Source organism: Erpetoichthys calabaricus, chromosome 8 (genome assembly GCF_900747795.2).
Source record: "Erpetoichthys calabaricus chromosome 8, fErpCal1.3, whole genome shotgun sequence".
Lineage (NCBI taxonomy): Eukaryota > Metazoa > Chordata > Cladistia > Polypteriformes > Polypteridae > Erpetoichthys > Erpetoichthys calabaricus.
Genome location: NC_041401.2, coordinates 48,745,732 through 48,764,799, shown reverse-complemented (window position 1 = coordinate 48,764,799; position 19,068 = coordinate 48,745,732). Strand labels below are relative to the sequence as shown.

Genomic DNA, 19,068 nt, shown 5'->3' with positions numbered 1-19,068 from the left:
TGGTAGATTACAATGTAATTATATAAAACCAGAAAAAGTTCAAATGGTATTAGTTGCAAACCATACATGCATGTGCAGACCAGTTAGTCCATCCTTTTCAGAAATTGTTCCAATAGATTTTGACAATAGAGTAGTTCTTGACATTCAAAAGAGTTAAATGGTTGTTCTCGTTCCCAAGAACAATAAAGCATAGGAAATTAGCAGTCTTCTTTCAGTTACAATATTAATTTTTAAGGAAGTATTTGAGAAGATCATATTAAAACACCTTCTCTTAAATCTAATTTATAGTAGAATAGTCTAATTTATAGTAGGAACACAGTCCCTATTACATTTAGTAAACTTGGACATTTACAGATGGCCCTAGTAATCGGAGTGCTAGCCAATATAGCAAACACATTTCAAAACATGTAGATAATCTTTAGATCTATGAAATACCTAGAAAATGCAGTTGAGCACAACAGTATGGAAAGTACTTCTTGCAGGCTAAAGCAATGCTAATGATAAATTGAGATGAGCGCAAATATCTAATGGAAGCAACCTCTGAATAGGACTTAGGGGTTAACATTGACACAATAGTCTCATAGTCTGGCAAATTTGCAGAAGCCATTAAAAGGCAAATAAAATGTTAGGTTATATACCGTATACAGTGTATATATATATATATATATCTACTAGGGGCCTTTGCCCCCTGCTCGCTTCGCTCGCCATTCCCCCGTGTTTGGTTTTCCGGATACACACTTTTAAGATTTTTTTTTCTTTGCATTGTTGCTATTTCATTAGTTTCGTTTTTATTTCAGAACTTCTGTAAAAACAATATTTGTAATCTTGTGAGTCCCAATGTGCTGAATCTTTTTAATGAGGTCCGTGAGATGTGTTTAATGACTTTGTACCATAATTCAGGATAGGTTTCCCTGTTTGGAATTTCAGCACAGACAAAATGATCTACTGTACATCATCAGCAGTTAATAATTTTTTTTACAAAGTAACCAATAAATGCATGTGCGGTAAACTCCGTTTTTGAAATTCTCAAGATTCTTTATTTGTCACATGCATAGTTATACAGGACAACATGCAGTGAAATTCATCCTGATCCGCTTATCAAAAACTGTGCAAAGTTATAAGAATATCAGTTAGATTAACAAAAAGTCATAGATTGAAAGATAACAGTATAGTAGAACATAATAAATAAGTAAAATTATGTGAATAAAGTAGAATTAAGTGTTAAGGTGCAATAGTGTAGTGATTATTGTGCAAAACCAAAGTTAGACTGGTGCATAGTTAAACGAGGCAGTTTGTTGTTTGCGCTACTATGAACTTTAGCTTTCTTTTTTTATATTTTCAAATTTTTCTACTTTCTTATCCTTTAACTTTCTCCACATGTGTATAGCGCCGTTTTTTTTTTTTGAGCCTTTCTTATTTCACTGGTTTCATAATCTCTAACCTGCTCTGCATGTGTTTAGTGGCAACGTTTGTAAACGTCTTTATGAAGTTCTACTTTGTCTTTTACTCATTATCTTTTAATTCTGAGCCGGATTGGATGTGCTTTTTTTTCAATTCCACTTGTTCTGAGCTGTAGATACCAGTTTAGATATTCAAATTCCTTATTTTCTGAATTTGCACCTCGATTATTCTTTTTTGCTCTTTTTTCTCTCCAACATTTTTTGAGTCTCTTTTCTCCGCGCTGCTTTCTTCTTCGCTTAGATGTCGACATTTCATTTATAACGTACTGTCCTTATACGCTTTATATGCGCTGAGAGCCCTGGTTCTGTGTGTGCTCAAATCCTTTAGACGACTAAATGTTTTGCTGCCTCTTGGCTTATTTGATATTGATTGTAAGTAGGGCGTGTCTTGCAAGAATCTCATGTTTCACATCATCGCGAGACAGTCCTGGGTCAATCTCTTGGCACAAAGTCTCATGTTTAAGGTCCCTGGCGAGATGGTCTGTGGCCATTTCATGGTTTCTTTTAAATGTCTTCTGTGATCTTAACGTGAAGATCACGACTCGACGCCCTTGTGTTTCTCTCCAGGATTTTTTTTTTACAAAATATATATCAAGAGGCATGATAGTAAAACTATATAATGCACTAGCAAGGCTGTATCTGGAGTACTGCATATATTTCTGGTCACCATACTACAAAAAACACAGACACAGTGCAGTACACAGCAAACAAATGCATGCCAGGACTAAATGTCTTGTCCAACTCTGACAGGCTAAGGGAATTAAATTTCTTTAGCCTTGAGTACAGAAGACTGTGTGAAGACCTTATTCAGATATTCACATTTCTCATATCAAAAAAGCTGAACCAACATAATTTTTTCAGTTTAATAGTGAATCTTGTACTGAAGGACATAGGTAGAAATTAAGGGTGAATGCATTTAAGACTGAATCCAGTAAGCACTACTTTGCATATCATGGGAATCTGAATCAAACTACTAAGTCATATAGTTCAGGTGGAAGATTAAGCAAGTGTCTGGATGTGATTTTGGAACAAGTTAGCTATTAGCTAATTAGGCAAGCTTGAAGGACTCAATTGTCTCCTCTTGCTTGTACAATTTCTTATATTCTTACTCCCCTTTTAGAAGCAAAACAGCAAGACTATCAAGTAAGAGGTGATGATAATTCTTTGCTTCTCATGCTAAGTAGTATCTTTGAACATCAGGAGAAAGATGCAATTTTTGTTTATATATTTGTACAGTTAGTAGTGAATTCTGTAGTGTTCAAGTAGCCTGGCTGTGTGAGAAACTGATAGAACTTAAGGTTGATTCAAAATAATTTTAATGTGAATCATATTAACTATCTAAAGATCAATTAACGTGGACCATTGCCAGCCAAGGCTCATTTGGAGCCCTAGGCATGGTTGTCCATACCGGATTGTCAGTTTTATTAAACTTCAACAACCTGTGGGGGGAGGGTGTTCCCTTCAGTGTCCCAAGTGCATGCCCTTTCAGTAGCAGAAACGGTGCCCCTTTGTGTTTATACCGCAGACTTTAAGGACTGTGTGGCCCTTGGTGTGCGGAGCATGCACACTTTTACTTTCATAAACAGCGCTCAGTGTGTAACAGCGCCCACTCAGTATCATCAGAGTTCAGTGAGTTTCCTCCTCAGTGTCTGTCAGATGATGGTGCACTTGGTGGCTACCTGTGTTACCAAATGGATGTACTGGAGCTAATGAGCATAATGGTTGAGGATAACTATAACTATGGTTAAGAAATTTTAATAAAGTCCATTTTTCTGATATAAACAGAAGACAATTAATGTAGACAGGTAGATTTTATGAATTTTCTATGTACTATATATTTGGCCTTCTCTTTGTTCATTTTTTTTTTGGTAACATGTTAACCATAAAATTAAACTGAACTTCATCATTAAAGCAACCAAGAGAGCAAATTAATACAGCTCTTTCTCTAAAAAAGTTTCATTACATCTTTAATAATCCTATATAACCTGTGCAAATTTTGTTTTATCAGTTTGAGAAGGTTTTGGATTTGGAAATGCAGAAAAAAGCATTGCAATACATGAGATCATTTGTACTTTCTGTAGTTACTTACTGTATACATTTTTTTTTGTCTGATTCTTTATGTAGTTGAGATGGGATACAACATTGTGCCTTGATCTTAACTTGACCTCTATAGTGTAAAGATATCTGTGAATAAACATACTTTGCCTGCATTCTTATATTCCTGTAACAGCCTGTAGTAAAATTGAAAATACACAGTCAAGGTGCTGGGGTGCCTGTTTAATAGTTGGCAGTTCCTTTTCAAAAATAGACAATTAGAGAGACACAATAGCTTAGGCATTTTGATTTCCCTCAGAACAAGGAATATCCTCGATGGCACCTAGTCCAGAATGAATGCTAACTTTCACTTGCTGTTCTCTTTTATGTAGGGGATTGGCTAGAAGGGCTGGGACTTCTACAGGTCAAGCAGAAGTGATGTCAGTCTTCGCCTGTATTGTCTTCTTCCCTCTAGTGGAAAAGAGGTAGCAGTAGTTAATGACTGTGTTTCACCTTCCATCTTTACCTGACCAGACCTAGTTAGGCCCTCCCAAGGCTTATGTGTGGGATGGCTGAGAGTGATCACCAGTTTAGATATTCACTACTGTTTCCTTCTTTTTTTTCTAACCGAATTTATAATTCAGAAAAGTGTCTGCATATGTAATTGAAAGATATACAAGAAAGACAACAATGCATGGCTTAATACTCTCATTATGACGTGCACTATTTTGGCAATAACTTCAGTGCAGGGAGAAATTGTGACATGATGCTCAGGAGAAATCACCCATTTAGACATTGTCAGAAACTATTATTTCCATTTATGGGTTGTGGAAAGTGGAAAGCCTATCCTGGTATCAACAAGCTCAAGGTAGGAACCATCACTGGATACTCTAAAACTGGGCTAATACTGAGCTACCAGTTAACATACTGTGATGGACGACCGGCTACAGACTCCGGTCTCCACCCCCAGGCCGCCAGGAGAAGCCCTCCGGACAGCATGATGGTGCCCCGAGTTCCAGCAGGGCCTCATGGACTTTGTAGTTTGTATACACAGCCCTGCTGGATACCTTGGGGGCCGCTGGAAGTCGCTGTAAGGGGGCTAGTGGGCTCTTATGTGCCCTATAACCCGGGAGTGCGTCATCATCAAGTGACAGGAAGGAACGACGTGCTCCCGGGCTAAGGAAAGGACTGTTTACCCTGACCCGAAGGGAATAAGGACTTGTGGGTTCGGCCAAGAACCACTTCCGGGTCAGGGGATATAAAAGGACTGTGGGAAGCCCAGTACACTGAGCTGAGCTGGGAGGTAGGGTGGCAAGTGTCTGGGTGAGGAGGAGAGAGTATTGTTCATTGAGAGAGTTTGTGTTTATGAGTAGTGTGGTGTGGAGAGTGCTTTGTGCACGATTTAATAGTAAAATAAATACTATTTATACATTCACCTGGTGTTCAGAGTGGTACCTGAGGGTTCAAGAGGTGGACGACACCTCTATCTGTTACAATACTAGTCGCATAATTAAGATGTTCAGAGAAACTGAATTGCCTAGAGAAATCTATGTGTGCTGTGAGTGGACATTATGGGTGACCAGAGTAAATTGCAATTATCATCTAAGTAGCTATGGGCTAACAGCATTAACCATTGCATCACCATGCTCTAAGGCAAAACAGACCAAAGTGAATTGCCTCATTGCTTTTGTTCTTTTTTTTTTTGTTTCACCTTAATTGAGAAAGTATGTGTTCACATATTAAGTATAAAGGATCTTAATTAGCACAAATAGTGGCTAGAGAGAAACTGAAATGTGACACTTGTCAAAACACATTTTTCCTTCCCAGTTATTATTTTTATTTTGTTTGTTTCACTAAATATATTTATAAAAAAAAATCTTTTTATGGTTATTTTCCCATGGATACTTAAAAAAAATCATTTTATGTTTAGAAATGCAGATTACGCATGGATTAGTCTTCTCTTTTCATTTGGCATTGCGTTGTGCCACAGCAGTGATCCTATTCAATCCATTGAACCGATTGTGTAACACTAAATGCTGCTATTTATTCAGCTAAATGGCATCGTTTAATAGGTTTATAAGAAAAGAGTATATCCTCTTACAATGAGTTATAGACAAATATATACCTTTTTAAATATAATAAGGTGAGACACTGACTGCCACAAGAAATGTAGCCAAGAGATTTGTTTTCAGTTTTGCCTTTGTTGTTTGTATAATGTTTAAGGCGTAATAAATCTTTGGCCAAACACAATGAGCTTGATTGCATGAAGAAGGGTAACTGTTTCATGGTACAAAATTACAAATAATTTCAGTATGCTAGTTTCACAAGTATGCCTTGGCATCAACAAATGACATCAATAGGAAATAGTCATGAATTGTTCTAATTATTAATCAAACAACAGATTTATTGTATCACACAACCAATGTGCCAATGTTTTTTTTTCAAAGCTGTGAATTGATATTGTCTGTCCATTATATAATAGTAACAGAATGTAACACATCCTTTTTTGGAAGCATTACTGAATTGAATTAGTACCTTCAATAGCAAATAAATACCTTTTTTATTTATTCAAAAACAAAGCAAATAAAAAGAAAACATGACATAGACATTAAACACAAAACCACAAGCTAGTTTTAATCGCACTCAATTAAATGTGTGTTTAATGCAATTTAAAATCCACACTCAACTAATGCTTTGTTAGGGTATGGGTGATCTAGACTAAAGCTGCCAGGGCAATTGCGACAGGTCCAAGCCAATGAAATTCTGCTACAATGTTAATGAGGTCTGTTAAAGAAACAACACCAAATACGTTAGACATATAAACTTGCATACACTTTGAGTTCCTTCAGCAGCTAATCCAAGTCCAACAGCAGTTCTAAATGTATGTATGACAACTGAATCTAATCCATTCCTGTTTATCGTGCCACCTGAGAGTGGTGCCATATTTCATGTTTAAGTGTAAGAATTTCATTCTACCCTGTACATGAGACAATACCACTGCTAAATACATTCATATGTCATTAAGTTTTAAAAAACACAATATAATAATACATTGTATTGCCTACGTAGTAGTTCCTTATCCTGATTTTATGTTTTTAATATTTTCAATCTTCCAATGCAGGGAACATATCTTGACGCACCTAATTAAGGTGCAAAATTTTAACATCTGATGCTACTTTTGCCTTGGTGGGTGTATAACAAGTAGATAGGCTAAAGTTCATTCCTTGAACTTTATTGCTCCATTTTTCAGTTGATATAGCATGCCACTAAGACACTGGAAGGTAATGTTTGTATGAGGTTGAAAAATTCATGTGACAAGCTAGCAGTCTTAGACAACAATATCTGAGTGTTAACTGTGAAGAAGTGGATGATGTATTGGGGTGCCAACAGCCTCTAACAACAGAGTAAAAACACATATCTACAATGTCAAGGAAAGCCTGTTGCAAGTGGGATCAAGTCCATGGTAGATTTTAGAATGTCTGAGCTTATAGAGATTTGTGTATGGTGTGCAATTTTTAATATTATTAATCCATACCTAACACAAATTGAAGAAGAATACATCCATCCATCCATTATCCAACCCGCTATATCCTAACTACAGGGTCATGAGGGTCTGCTGCAGCCAATCCCAGCCAACACAGAGTGCAAGGCAGGAAACAAACCCCGGGCAGGGTGCCAGCCCACCGCCGAGAAGAATACATTCTACATTAAATAGCTTTCAAATTATTTCTTTAGATTATAAAGTATGAAAAGATCTTCCTTAAAATTTTATTTTACAAGGTCTAATGGTTAGCTGTCTTGCAGATACTTGATAAGATTTTGAAATTTGGAGTGTTTAAAAGGTAAACAAGGTATGGAAACTCAGATTTTGTATTTGAATGAGAAAAATCAATGATTTGCAACATCATAATAATTAAAAAAAAGTATTTCTCAGAAACGTATTCAGAAATTATGTGCAAATGTCACTAAAGGTCAAGCTTATGCTTATGCCAGAATGCTGGATACTTCATTGAAGGTAGAAACACACAGTTTACGTTTATGGGTTCAGTTAATAGCAATGACACCAAACTAAAGTGTGAGATTATTGGTGCTTTATTCACAATAAATTTCAAAAACAACATCTTATTCTGTAGGTGTGGTTGCTTCATGACTGACATTGTTTTGTTAAAGTTTTACATTTACTAATTTGGCTGACACCTTTATCCAGGGTGTTTTGTCTTGGTAGAGTAATATATTACTCTGTTTCCCCTTTTGTATACTTTAGACCAATAGAATTCTGGTGCGACACAATGGTTTCACACTTGCCCCCAATACCATTTCTTAAGGTGAAGCTAACCAGTTAGATAGCAGGCCTTCATGTGGGGGTTGGTTGAGAGAGTCCTACAGAGAATCACTTGCCAAACTACTTTTAGGCACTTTCCCGCCACCCTGTTGTAAAATTCACTATCCTGACTTAGTCCTAAGTGGGTAAGGGGGTGGGGGGGTAAACAGGAATGCTTCTCACTAATGAAACACTAATATTACGTTGCTTTTTCTAAGTTACAAATAAAGACATACAAAATATTTATTAACTTGTATACAAAATTTCACACCACAACACAAGGTGACTTACAGCATTTATGATACAATTGGTGACACTCCTTTTGGGTTTCCCAGAGAGAGCACAGGCATGTCAAATGACTTACTCAGGGTCTCATAGTGTCACTAGCAGAATCTGAGCCCACAATCTCAGTGTTTGAAGTTCAAAACCTTAACCACTGCACCACACTGCCTGCCTTTTGTTAATAATATATTCTCAAAAAAGTGATGAAAAGAAGTATATATACTGAAGTGTATTTTGGGTATTCAAATATTTCTCCCAAAACTAGAGGTTTATTATAAGTGATACACTAATATCTGGGAAAAAGATATACAGTAGTGTTACAGTAGCACAAAAAGATATGAGACCTCCTTTTTGTTTAAAATATTTATATTTTCGTTTGATTTAAAGGTCAGTCAGTCAGTCATTGTCCAACCGGCTATATCCTAACCACAGGGTCACAGGGGTCTGCTGGAGCCAATCCCAGCCTACACAGGGTGCAAGGCAGGAACAAATCCTGGGCAGGGCGCCAGTCCACTGCAGGGCACATACACACACACACACACACCCACACACCAAGCACACACTAAGGACAATTTAGAATCGGCAATCCTCCTAACCTGCATGTCTTTGGACTGTGGGAGGAAACCAGAGTACCCGGAGGAAACCCACGTAGGCATGGGGAGAACATGCAAAGTCCATGCAGGGAGGACCCCGGGAAGCGAACCCAGGTCTCCTTACAGCGAGGCACCACTGCGCCACCGTGCCGCCCTGATTAAAAGGTATGAGGTAGTAATTTCATTTCTTGAAAAATGTGTCAATCTTAAAGGCAGACATATCTTATTTATCAATTTAGTTCTGTGATTTAGTACTCAGTACACCGATTAACAACATTTATAGTTACATTTTAATTGCATTATCCAACGCTAGTTTACTTACATAGTATCTGCCTCTGTAATTGCACATAGTAATGCAGTATTATATAAACACTAGTCTTAATAGAGTAATAGCAGAACGAAGAATATATTTTACATCATTTCTTATACTTTGCTGTGTTCCTAACCATAAACTTACTCAGAAATACACAGGCAAAATGATCAAGAATCACATTAGTTAAAATATTGCTTTTTTGTGTTTAGAAAAACAGTTATCCTTTAATGTAACCAGTACATTAAAAATTGATTATTTAAACTGTGTACTTTTTAGTATGAGTTTTTTAGTTAAAACAAGTATTTCATTGAAAACATTTTTTATTGTATATGGTGCATGTAGAAGGATCGTGTGCATACTTTTATTTCCTGTTACCTTCGTAAGATGCACGCTTAGCAGTTGACTCTAAAACATATATTTTTGCAAATGCAATTATAGCTCAGGTTAAACCTATATTGCCAGTAAGCCTGCTGGAATTGATCTCATTTGTGAATATTAATAATTTAACACAATAATTTTTTCATACTGCTCTGCTTCTAAAATCATCATGTTTAACTGATATTAACTTAAATATAGATATTAATGTTTACAAGAAAACAGTTGCTTTTCTGAGAAATACTTTTAAAAGGTAATTCTATTCATTTAATATATTATATTATAACAGGAAAAACATTCTCTCCAATACTGAAATACAGTCAACACCAGGAATTTATTGTTATTGTGTGTTGACTGTCAAAGCACACACAAGATAAGATGGATTAGAAGGAAAAGCTAAGGATAGACAACAATCCAGAAATTAAAAACCTAATGATTAGTGGTGTGCATCCACATTTTCCTCTTTAAAAAAACACAACATGTTCCCCTTCAGTCCATATCTGCATTTGTCTTTCTGAATTTTGGCCTTCTTTCTGCCTGCTGGTGAGTCTTTGTTACTTAACATTCCAACTTTGGACCCACTGGGTGTTTGACAGGCCCATTGCCTTTAAACCTTTTGAGATAATTTTTGATAAAAGTCCCTGAAACTATTCCAGAGCATTACTGCACAGCCATTAACTCAGATTTTTTTCTGGAAGAACCTTTTGGCCCTGCATCCCTGAAACCTGCTTAGCTTTAAGGTGGAGCAGGTTACAGGAGTAGCACTTGGACAACATTTCATCTTATATTTACCAAAGCCTACGAAAAAACTCTTAATCCCGGCCCACCTTAAATCTGTTTGCACCTCTCCATCAGCGTTGTTTTTCTGTTGTAAATGTGTCGATAAGCACAAGCAGCCTGCTATCCCGTCCCCCCGCCCACCGCCACAGTTCAATTCGAAAAGAAGGTTCTCAGTGCTCAGTGTTTATCTTGGAGTGAAGTACCTGGAGTTTTTTAGGGTAAATAATACATCATCATTTGAATACATACATTTCAGTAGTGTTGCGGGACTACAACAATCTATGTAAACACATCGTTAAAACAGAAACATTTTTCAAGTTTTAGTATTAATTGACAAAATGTAGACATGAACTGTATAATGTGTGAAGGCTGATGTCCAAATATCAAATAAACACTTTCACAAAAGGTACAAGTATAACAAAATAAGTGTGCCTTTATTCAAGATTATAACCGAAGAAAAAGAAAGCAGGTTACGGTAGGCTGTTGATATGATAGCTTCATTGCAGCTGGGGGATGGGATAGCAGGCTGCTTGCTGCTTGTCTTGATAGGCACATTTACAACACAAAAGATGCTGATGGAGGGGTGCGAATGGATTTAAGGTGGGCCGATATTATGAGTTTTTTAGTAGGCTTTGGTAATTCTAGTGTTAAAAAGGGTAACAAGGTCCCACATGTTCCATCCATGCACCATGTGCTGCATTCAGTGGTCTGGAGTGGAGTGGGCCTCATGCCAGTTTTACAGTACATTGACCTTGAATTTGCTCTGGTAGACACTAATATTTTACTTTTGGGGCAAAACTCCCAGTGCTTCTACATACTCTGTTCACTCTTCACTGCTATTGAAAATTATTCTCTCTTGGCACGGTCTGCTCAGTGCCATCTTGATGGCAGCTATACCATTATCATTCCTTCATCAACCAGGTCACCTTTCACATATCACTGAATAAATATCAGTCTCTAAGCCCATCTTCATGTTCAGTTATTGCTTGTGTTAAAGAATGGTAATCCTGTAGAAACTACTTTAGATGGATTTGCAGTTGCTGCCGTATGGATCTATTTCTAATGACTAGTTTGTGTCTGCGTGGCGTTGCCATTTTCTTGTTGTATCTTTATAGGTTCTTTTGCACATCTCTAAAAATGTGTGGGTTTGGTTGAACAGCAATTCTGAACTGCCACTCTGTGGGTGTGGAAGTGGGTCCTGAGATGGGCTAGCACTCTGTTCACTATGCTGTTTGCTTCGTTGTGGCTTGTTTTCTGCCTTGCACCCAGTGTTGCTGGGATAGGCCCTGGCTATCTGTACTGTATGTATGAACTAGATTAAACAGGCTTTAGAATGGCATGTTATTACATTATTACATCTTTTCAGCAGGTACATGGCTAATTCTACAATTGTGTGAATGAATTTTTCACAATATAACACCTTCACTCTTTTAGAAATTTTGTTTTTTTATTGTGAAATGGTTTTACCCCATGTGACCAGTTGATTTTGGTTATTAATTGGTACAAGAAAGCCAAAAAAATAATAGACACATGAATAACAAGTATAAAGGTTATGTAGCATAGGCTGACACTAAAAAAAAATTACAGTAAAAATAAATCTGGTATATACAGCGCATCTAGCACCTTTGCATAACAGATTCATAAATTGTTTTCCTTTTTTTCTGGCACAGGTTAACACACTGTACATAATATTATGGGAATTGTTTAGTACACTTGAGGGTTACCTGAGGCTGCAGCACATCCTGACAGCATCAGACACAAAGCAGGAATGAATTCTTGACAGCCAAACAATGCAGGATTGTGAGGAAGTAGCAGTAACCAATGAGCAACTATGTTACACTTATTTTTCAGAATATTTTACAGAGCACATGCAAACATAAGAAATTTGACAAATGAGAGGAGACCATTCAGTCCATCTGGCTTGTTTGTTTAGCTGAAAGCTAAGCTGTCCCAACATCTCATCCAGATACTTGTTTTGAGGTTGTCAAGGTTTCTACTTATTTCTTCTGTATATATCCTTGGTTATTTGCTCCAGATTCACACAATCTGGAAATTCTGCTTAAGGCTAAACAGGTTTAATTATCTGAATCTTTAAGAGTGTGACATGTCCTTAAGTTTTTGAAGTGCTTAGTTGCTTTCCTCTGCACAGCTTCAAGAGCTGCTATGTCTTTTTTGTTGTATGGTGACCAAAACTGTGCATAATACTCCAGATGGGGTCTCACTATTGCATGATATAGTATAAACATAATATCCCTCAGTTATTTTCAGCAATCTTTAGGATATAACCTAACATTTTATTTGCTTTTTTACTCGCTTCTGCACATTGCTTCGACAATGAAAATATTGTGTCAGCCTAAACCCCTAAATTCTTTCTGCTTCCTGTAGAACAGTCATTCCAATCTACTGTTTATAATTGATTTAATTTTGCTAATGATTCTCTGCATGACACTGCATTTTATAAATGTTTGTCCAGTTCTGAAGCTTGTTCAGGTATTTTTTAATTCTTTTTGCTGCGGCTCAGTGTTTGTCTTCTTCCTCTAATTTTACTGTCATCTGCAAACACCAGAATCAATGCCATTAATATAAATCAGAAAAATGTAATGGACTAAGGGCAAACTTCTGAGTGACTCTGTTGATGATCTCACCCCAAGTGGGGCATTCTCCTTTTATCTGTATCAACAGGATATGAAAATGAGAATTATGGTGTAGCTAAATATTCTCCTCACACCCACCCAAAAAGGACATCTAGAGCCATTAATTCAAAAATATATGTATGTTTTGTTTTTCTTGGAGTGGTGTATGCTAGTTTGGGTAGTGAGAAATGATGCAAATGACACTGCAGAAAGGTTTGGGGCAGCCACCCCGTATACTTGAGAATTGGCTGTAAAAAAGGCAAAGATCTGAGCAATGCTCTTTATAGACATTAGTCCAAAACAGAACTGTGGTGACAGACAAAACAAGGTGGTTTTAAAGTATGACAGGGGAAATGACATCATGTGGGCAGGAACCGGAAGTGCTGTCATTGGCCCGGAACTGGGAGTGATGCCATCGGGACCAGGTGGAATTGCCTGTGGTTGGTCTGCAGAGGAAAAAGAGAAATATTAGTGCCATACCCTGGTCTGGCATGGAATTATCCTCTTTTGAGCCCTTTTGCTGCATCCCATAAGTACGTGTGTAACAGTAGATTTACTTAAGTTTGCCTTGTGATGGGCATCTGACAATGTAATCGAGAAAGTGCTTTATAAAATTTTACGTAGATAAAACAAATACTGTACTGATACAGTTTATAATACATTCAATAGGCATATAAAGAATGCAGATAATGTATTTCCGACATATTTATATATTGGAACAAATAACAAATAAATGAAAAGTACCTGGGTAACCATTGTTTTGTATGACTTACAAACTGAATTGTTTCATAAGGGATTAATGGTAAAAACAGATGTATGTGTTTGTTTCTAAATGATACGAGAAATCCAGAGGGCTTACAGAAAAATAAAAATCCTTCTCACATGTCACTTTCAAAAGAAATGCTAAAATGGAATGTAGGATTAGCATAGAAAGTAATTTTCTTTGCTCTGTGATAATAAAAAGTGCTGATGCATGTAGCAATGGAAACCTAAAGTGTAAAAATAATGAAACATATGAAATGGGACAGTATAATGCAAATGATCCTTTTTTGTCAGAGAAACTATAGCATGAAAATCTGATTTATTTTTCATTTTTGAACCCCTTTCTAGCAATGAATTTATATATTGATTACTGGAGTATGCCTTGATAGAGTTTTAGAAACAAAGCCAGTGTCTTGCTTGGGGGCCTCTTGACTGATTATTGTCTTCTATTGGGTTGTCCTTGAAACACACTAACTGTGGCAGGGCTTGCAAGGTTTCATCTGGTCGCCTGTAGTTAGCTGGTGCATAATGGACCTTAAAGGACAGCTTGTTTGGCATCTTTCCCTTTCTGAATGATAGAGGAATCAGGCTGATTTGCATATCTGGGCATGTGAACGTATTGCTGCTGTAATTTATTAAATGAACCGTAATGCTTAATACCTTTTTTAACTTTACTTGTTGGTTTATGCTGTGGCGGGGGTAATGAAGCACAACAAATTGGCTCCAAGGTGTTGCTTATTGGCATATGCTTATTCATTTTTGTTGTGGGAAGTCAAAGCTTATCAAAAATTCTGTTGAGATGGTAATAAGTAAATGTTGGGAAAGATAGTAATGATTACTGTTTATTTTTCCATCCATTTTCTAAGCCCATTTTTTTACATTACTGGGTCATAGGCTGCAGTCTGTTTCTCAACAATATCAAACTGAGATAGTAGCTAACACTGAACAGAGCCTCGGGTCACCACAGGGTGGGCACAAACACACATGTCACACTCACCTATGCTTTGATGGACAAAAGAGAATACCCCGAATTTCACATGGACAAGGGGAAAATTCCACACATAAAATAACCTGACCAGGAATTAATCTCTTTAATTAAGTCTCTTTAGTTGTAATGTTGTACCATATGTGACCTTTAATAGCTTTATTGTATTTTATATATATTGTTTTTTCTTTTTTTTTCTCAAAAATGATGATTTATTGAGCAGTTTACTTAACATTCTACTGTTCCTTTTTCATGTTTAGGTACGAGAAAATTATCGGTGAAATGCCCTCTAAATCACCTAACCTGCCTTGGCACAAAAACGTGCATTCATTACCGCAATGTCTGCAATGGCGTTTTAGACTGTGCAGATGGGTATGATGAAGGGATTCATTGCCGTGGTGAGTAATAAATACAATAAAAATCTTTTGTAAAAGTGTAGTTTAAAGAATGTTTTATTATTCCTAAAAAATATGGAAAATTACTTTAATGCTGCTTGGGTAAAATATTTATTGTGCAGTTGTTTGTAATCTTCTCCTATTTTTCAAACAATTTATAAAGAATCCACTTGCTGCCCTAAACTCAACTCTTGTTTTAATTAACATGTGTTTCTCTTACTTTATCAGTCTGCAAATACCCTGATTTTATATTATGGAAATACGTGACTGTTAGCTTGTTTTGATTGTAGTATACTCTATGTATGAATTTGATATGTGGTTTAGTGTTGCCACATGCAACAAAGAAATTTCCAGTTTGTGAATAAAAATGTGATGTGAATCTGTATATATTTTAATGTTTTTATTGTTTATTTTATTTGCAGATACTTATAAACACTTCTTTAGAATCAATTATTCGGTTTCTTTGAATATATAGTATTACCCCATATTTAATTTTTTGGAAAGGCAGAGTTCTATCATCTAACGTTTGATTATAACTTTTCATTGTATGAATTTGAACTTTGTCTGACTTTTCGACAACTTGACAGAGTGGTCCCCTATATTTCACTTCAGTGTATGTATAAAGAGAAAAACATGCTAGTGAAATTTTAAAAATCATCTATTACAAAAATAACAGGCTCAACTGGTGCATATAGTGAAGCTCTTTCAAAAATGATAACATTGTCCTCCCTTAGGGAAGTGCATGCAGTCCTTCTAAGATTGGCTGGAATTTAGGTCATGATGTTTCATGTTCTTTTACATTCTGCTGGGAAACTTGGAAAAATGTGTATTATTCAGTCTAAGTATTAGGAGTATTCTGCAGAACCCAAAGTTTAATATCTGAGTATACTGGTGTGATATTGAGAAGTAAGAGATGACAATTAAGAAATAATGTTTTAAGGTTTGTGTCCTTTCTCAAGTCAGAAACTACACCTATTGAAAGAATAAGCCATTTCCATGATTCAGACTAAAGTAAAATAAAAAAATAAAAATTAATATTCCTAAAAGGAGTAATACATTTTTCCATATTATCTTATTTATCACATTATACTTTACATTGTTGTTCCAATGTTGTTAAATGTTTAGGTGTGGTCAAAGTAATCTTAATCCTGCATTATATCCTTTGCAAACAAAACCTTAAAAATAATTCATCTTAAAAATAAATAGCATGAAATAAATCTTAAAAAATACATTTTTAATTCATTGACGAATACTTCACTTTGAAATAAGAATATACCTATATGCCTTAAAACAGTATATATAACGCGTGACCCATTGAGTTGTTTTAATTTCAGAAAGATATAAATGAAATTTAATTACTTTGTAAATTAATTAAGTTCAATTTTTTATCTTTGAAAGACTCTAAAGATTGTTGTTTTTAAATTTAAGAATAAACCGAACTTTCAATGAATTGTTCTATTTTTATACCTTGGACCCAATATGCTGCAGTATATATATATACTAACTGTGTGTGGTCTTTGGGACAAAAAACAACCCAACGATTTCCTACCATTTTTACTATATTGGTGAATTTGCAGAGGTGTCCGCTAAGTGGGCTGGAGCAGAGACAGATGTGTGGTCAAGTGCAGCTATGGCACAAATTGAGCGGGATAGGATGTCTCAGGCAAATGTATGGTAGCTTGTTGTGTGAACGTACAACGTGCATATCCCACAAAACTGAGTTTGTCTGCTTCAGTTGAATGAGAAGTGAAGTGCATGCATGTGCCATCTAACCAAGTGCAAGTTACACTTCTTTAAACCTCCACATCTTCCATAGGATTCACCACAACTCCCATGCCTGTGGATGGGCTTGATCAGAGCAGACTGCTCCATACACACACACACACACACACACACGCACAGAGGTCTCTTGTTTGTCTGTGTGTGTGTGTGTGTATATATATATATATATATATATATATATATATATACTTTTTTTTTCTTTCTCATATATATATATATATATATATATATATATATATATATATATATATATACAGTATATAACTGTTCAAAAAAATTACAGGATCACTTTGAAAACACATCAGGTCTCAATGGGAAAAAAAATCATGCTGGATATCTATACTGATATCCATCCATCCATTATCCGACCCGCTATATCCTAAGTACAGGGTCACGGGGGTCTTGATATGGGCTGGGTAAAGTGTTAGGAACGAAAGGATGCCACATCGTTTGATGGAAATGAAAATGATCAACCTACAGAGGGCTGAATTCAAAGACACACCGAAAATCAAAGTGAAAAAATGATGCGGCAGGCTAGTCCATTTTGCCGAAATTTCATTGCAGCAACTCAAAATCGTACTCAGTAGTTTTTATGGCCCCCACGTGCTTGTATGCATGCCTGACAAGGTCGGGGCATGCTCCAAATGAGGTGACAGATGGTGTCTTGGGGGATCTCTTCCCAGATCTGGACCAGGGCATCACTAACCTCCTGGACAGTCTGAGGTGCAACCTGGCGTTGCCAGATGGACAGAAACATAATGTCTCAGAGATGTTCTATTGGATTTAGTTCAGGCGAGCGTTGGGGCCAGTCAATGGTATCAATTCCTTCATCCTCCAGGAACTGCCTGAATACTCTCGCCACATAAGGCCGGGCATTGTCATGCACCAGGAGGAACCCAGGACCCACTGCACCAGCATAGAGTCAGACAGTGGGTCCAAGGATTTCATCCCGATACCTAATGGCAGTCAAGGTGCCTTTGTCTAGCCTGTAGAGGTCTGTGCATCCCTCCGTGGATATGCCTCCCCAGACCATCACTGACCCACCACCAAACCGGTCATGCTAAACAATGTTACAGGCAGCATAACGTTCTCCATGGCTTCTCCTGGCCCTTTCACGTCTGTCACATGTGCTCAGGGTGAACCTGCTCTCATCTGCGAAAAGTATGGGGCTCCAGTGGTGGACCTACCAATTCTGGTATTCTATGGCAAATGCCAATCGAGCTCCATGGTGCTGGGCAGTGAGCACAGGGCCCACTAGAGGACGTCGGGCCCTCGGGCCACCCTCTTGAAGTCTGTTTCTGATTGTTTGGTCAGAGACATTCACACCAATGGCCTGCTGGAGGTCATTTTGTAGGGCTCTGGCAGTGCTCATCCCGTTCCTCCTTGCCCAAAGGGGCAGATACCAGTCCTGCTGACGGGTTAAGGACCTTCTGCAACCCTGTCCAGCAGTCCTAGAGTAACTGCCTTTCTCCTGGAATCTCCTCCATGCCCTTGAGACTGTGCTGGGAGACACAGCAAACCTTCTGGCAATGGTACGTATTGATGTGCCATCCTGTAGAAGTTGGACTACCTGTGCAACCTCTGTAGGGTCCAAGTATCACCTCATGCTATCAGTAGTGACACTGACCATAGCCAAATGCAAAAGAGTGAAAAAAACAGTCAGAAAAGATGAGGAGGGAAAAATGTCAGTGGCCTCCATCTGTTAAACCATTCCTGTTTTGGGGGTTGAAACTGATTAACAAGTCCCTCTGCTACTTAACTGACCAGATCAATAGCCCAGAAGTTTCATTGACTTGATGCTATACTCTGATTAAAAAGTGTTCCTTTAATTTTTTGAGCAATATATACATATATATTTATATACAGAAAAATGTGTATTTAGTTTTCATTTTACATTTAAGAATGTTTTGTTGTAAAAAAAACTAAAGTAATATGATCACAAAAATAAACTACTAATTAGATAAATATGTTTAATAACAAATATCATTTAGTACATGTACCAAATCAAAAATATATTTTTATACAGGGCATGTGATTTAGCACATTGTGATGCAGTTTTAAAAAATTATTTTTCTTTTTTTTCACTTCAACTTTAATAGAATCCTTACCTGAAAGACTGTTCTCCAGTTCATTTTTCAGCTCACCAATTACTTTAGCTACACATCCCTACAGTGGCAGTTTACAGTATATTTAGTGAAGGCTTCAATGTGCTAATTATTTGCAAAATGTTAAATGAGATTTTCCATAACAAAGGTCTTCACAAAAATAAGTTTAAGTACAGATCAATTAGCTAACATTCTGCAATGATAAACGGACACTATTTAAATCTGAATTTATACGTCAACTGTATACA

General features: G+C 36.8%; 1 protein-coding gene across 1 annotated transcript in view; it reads left to right on the top strand.

The window, feature by feature from the left end:
* The window catches only part of lrp1bb (low density lipoprotein receptor-related protein 1Bb), a 2,167,948-nt gene that overhangs the window by 685,047 nt on the left and 1,463,833 nt on the right, over positions 1-19,068 (top strand). The window contains exon 3 of the mRNA XM_051931086.1: positions 14,799-14,936. Coding sequence (XP_051787046.1) covers positions 14,799-14,936 — 138 coding nt within the window. The remainder of the gene's footprint in view (positions 1-14,798; positions 14,937-19,068) is intronic.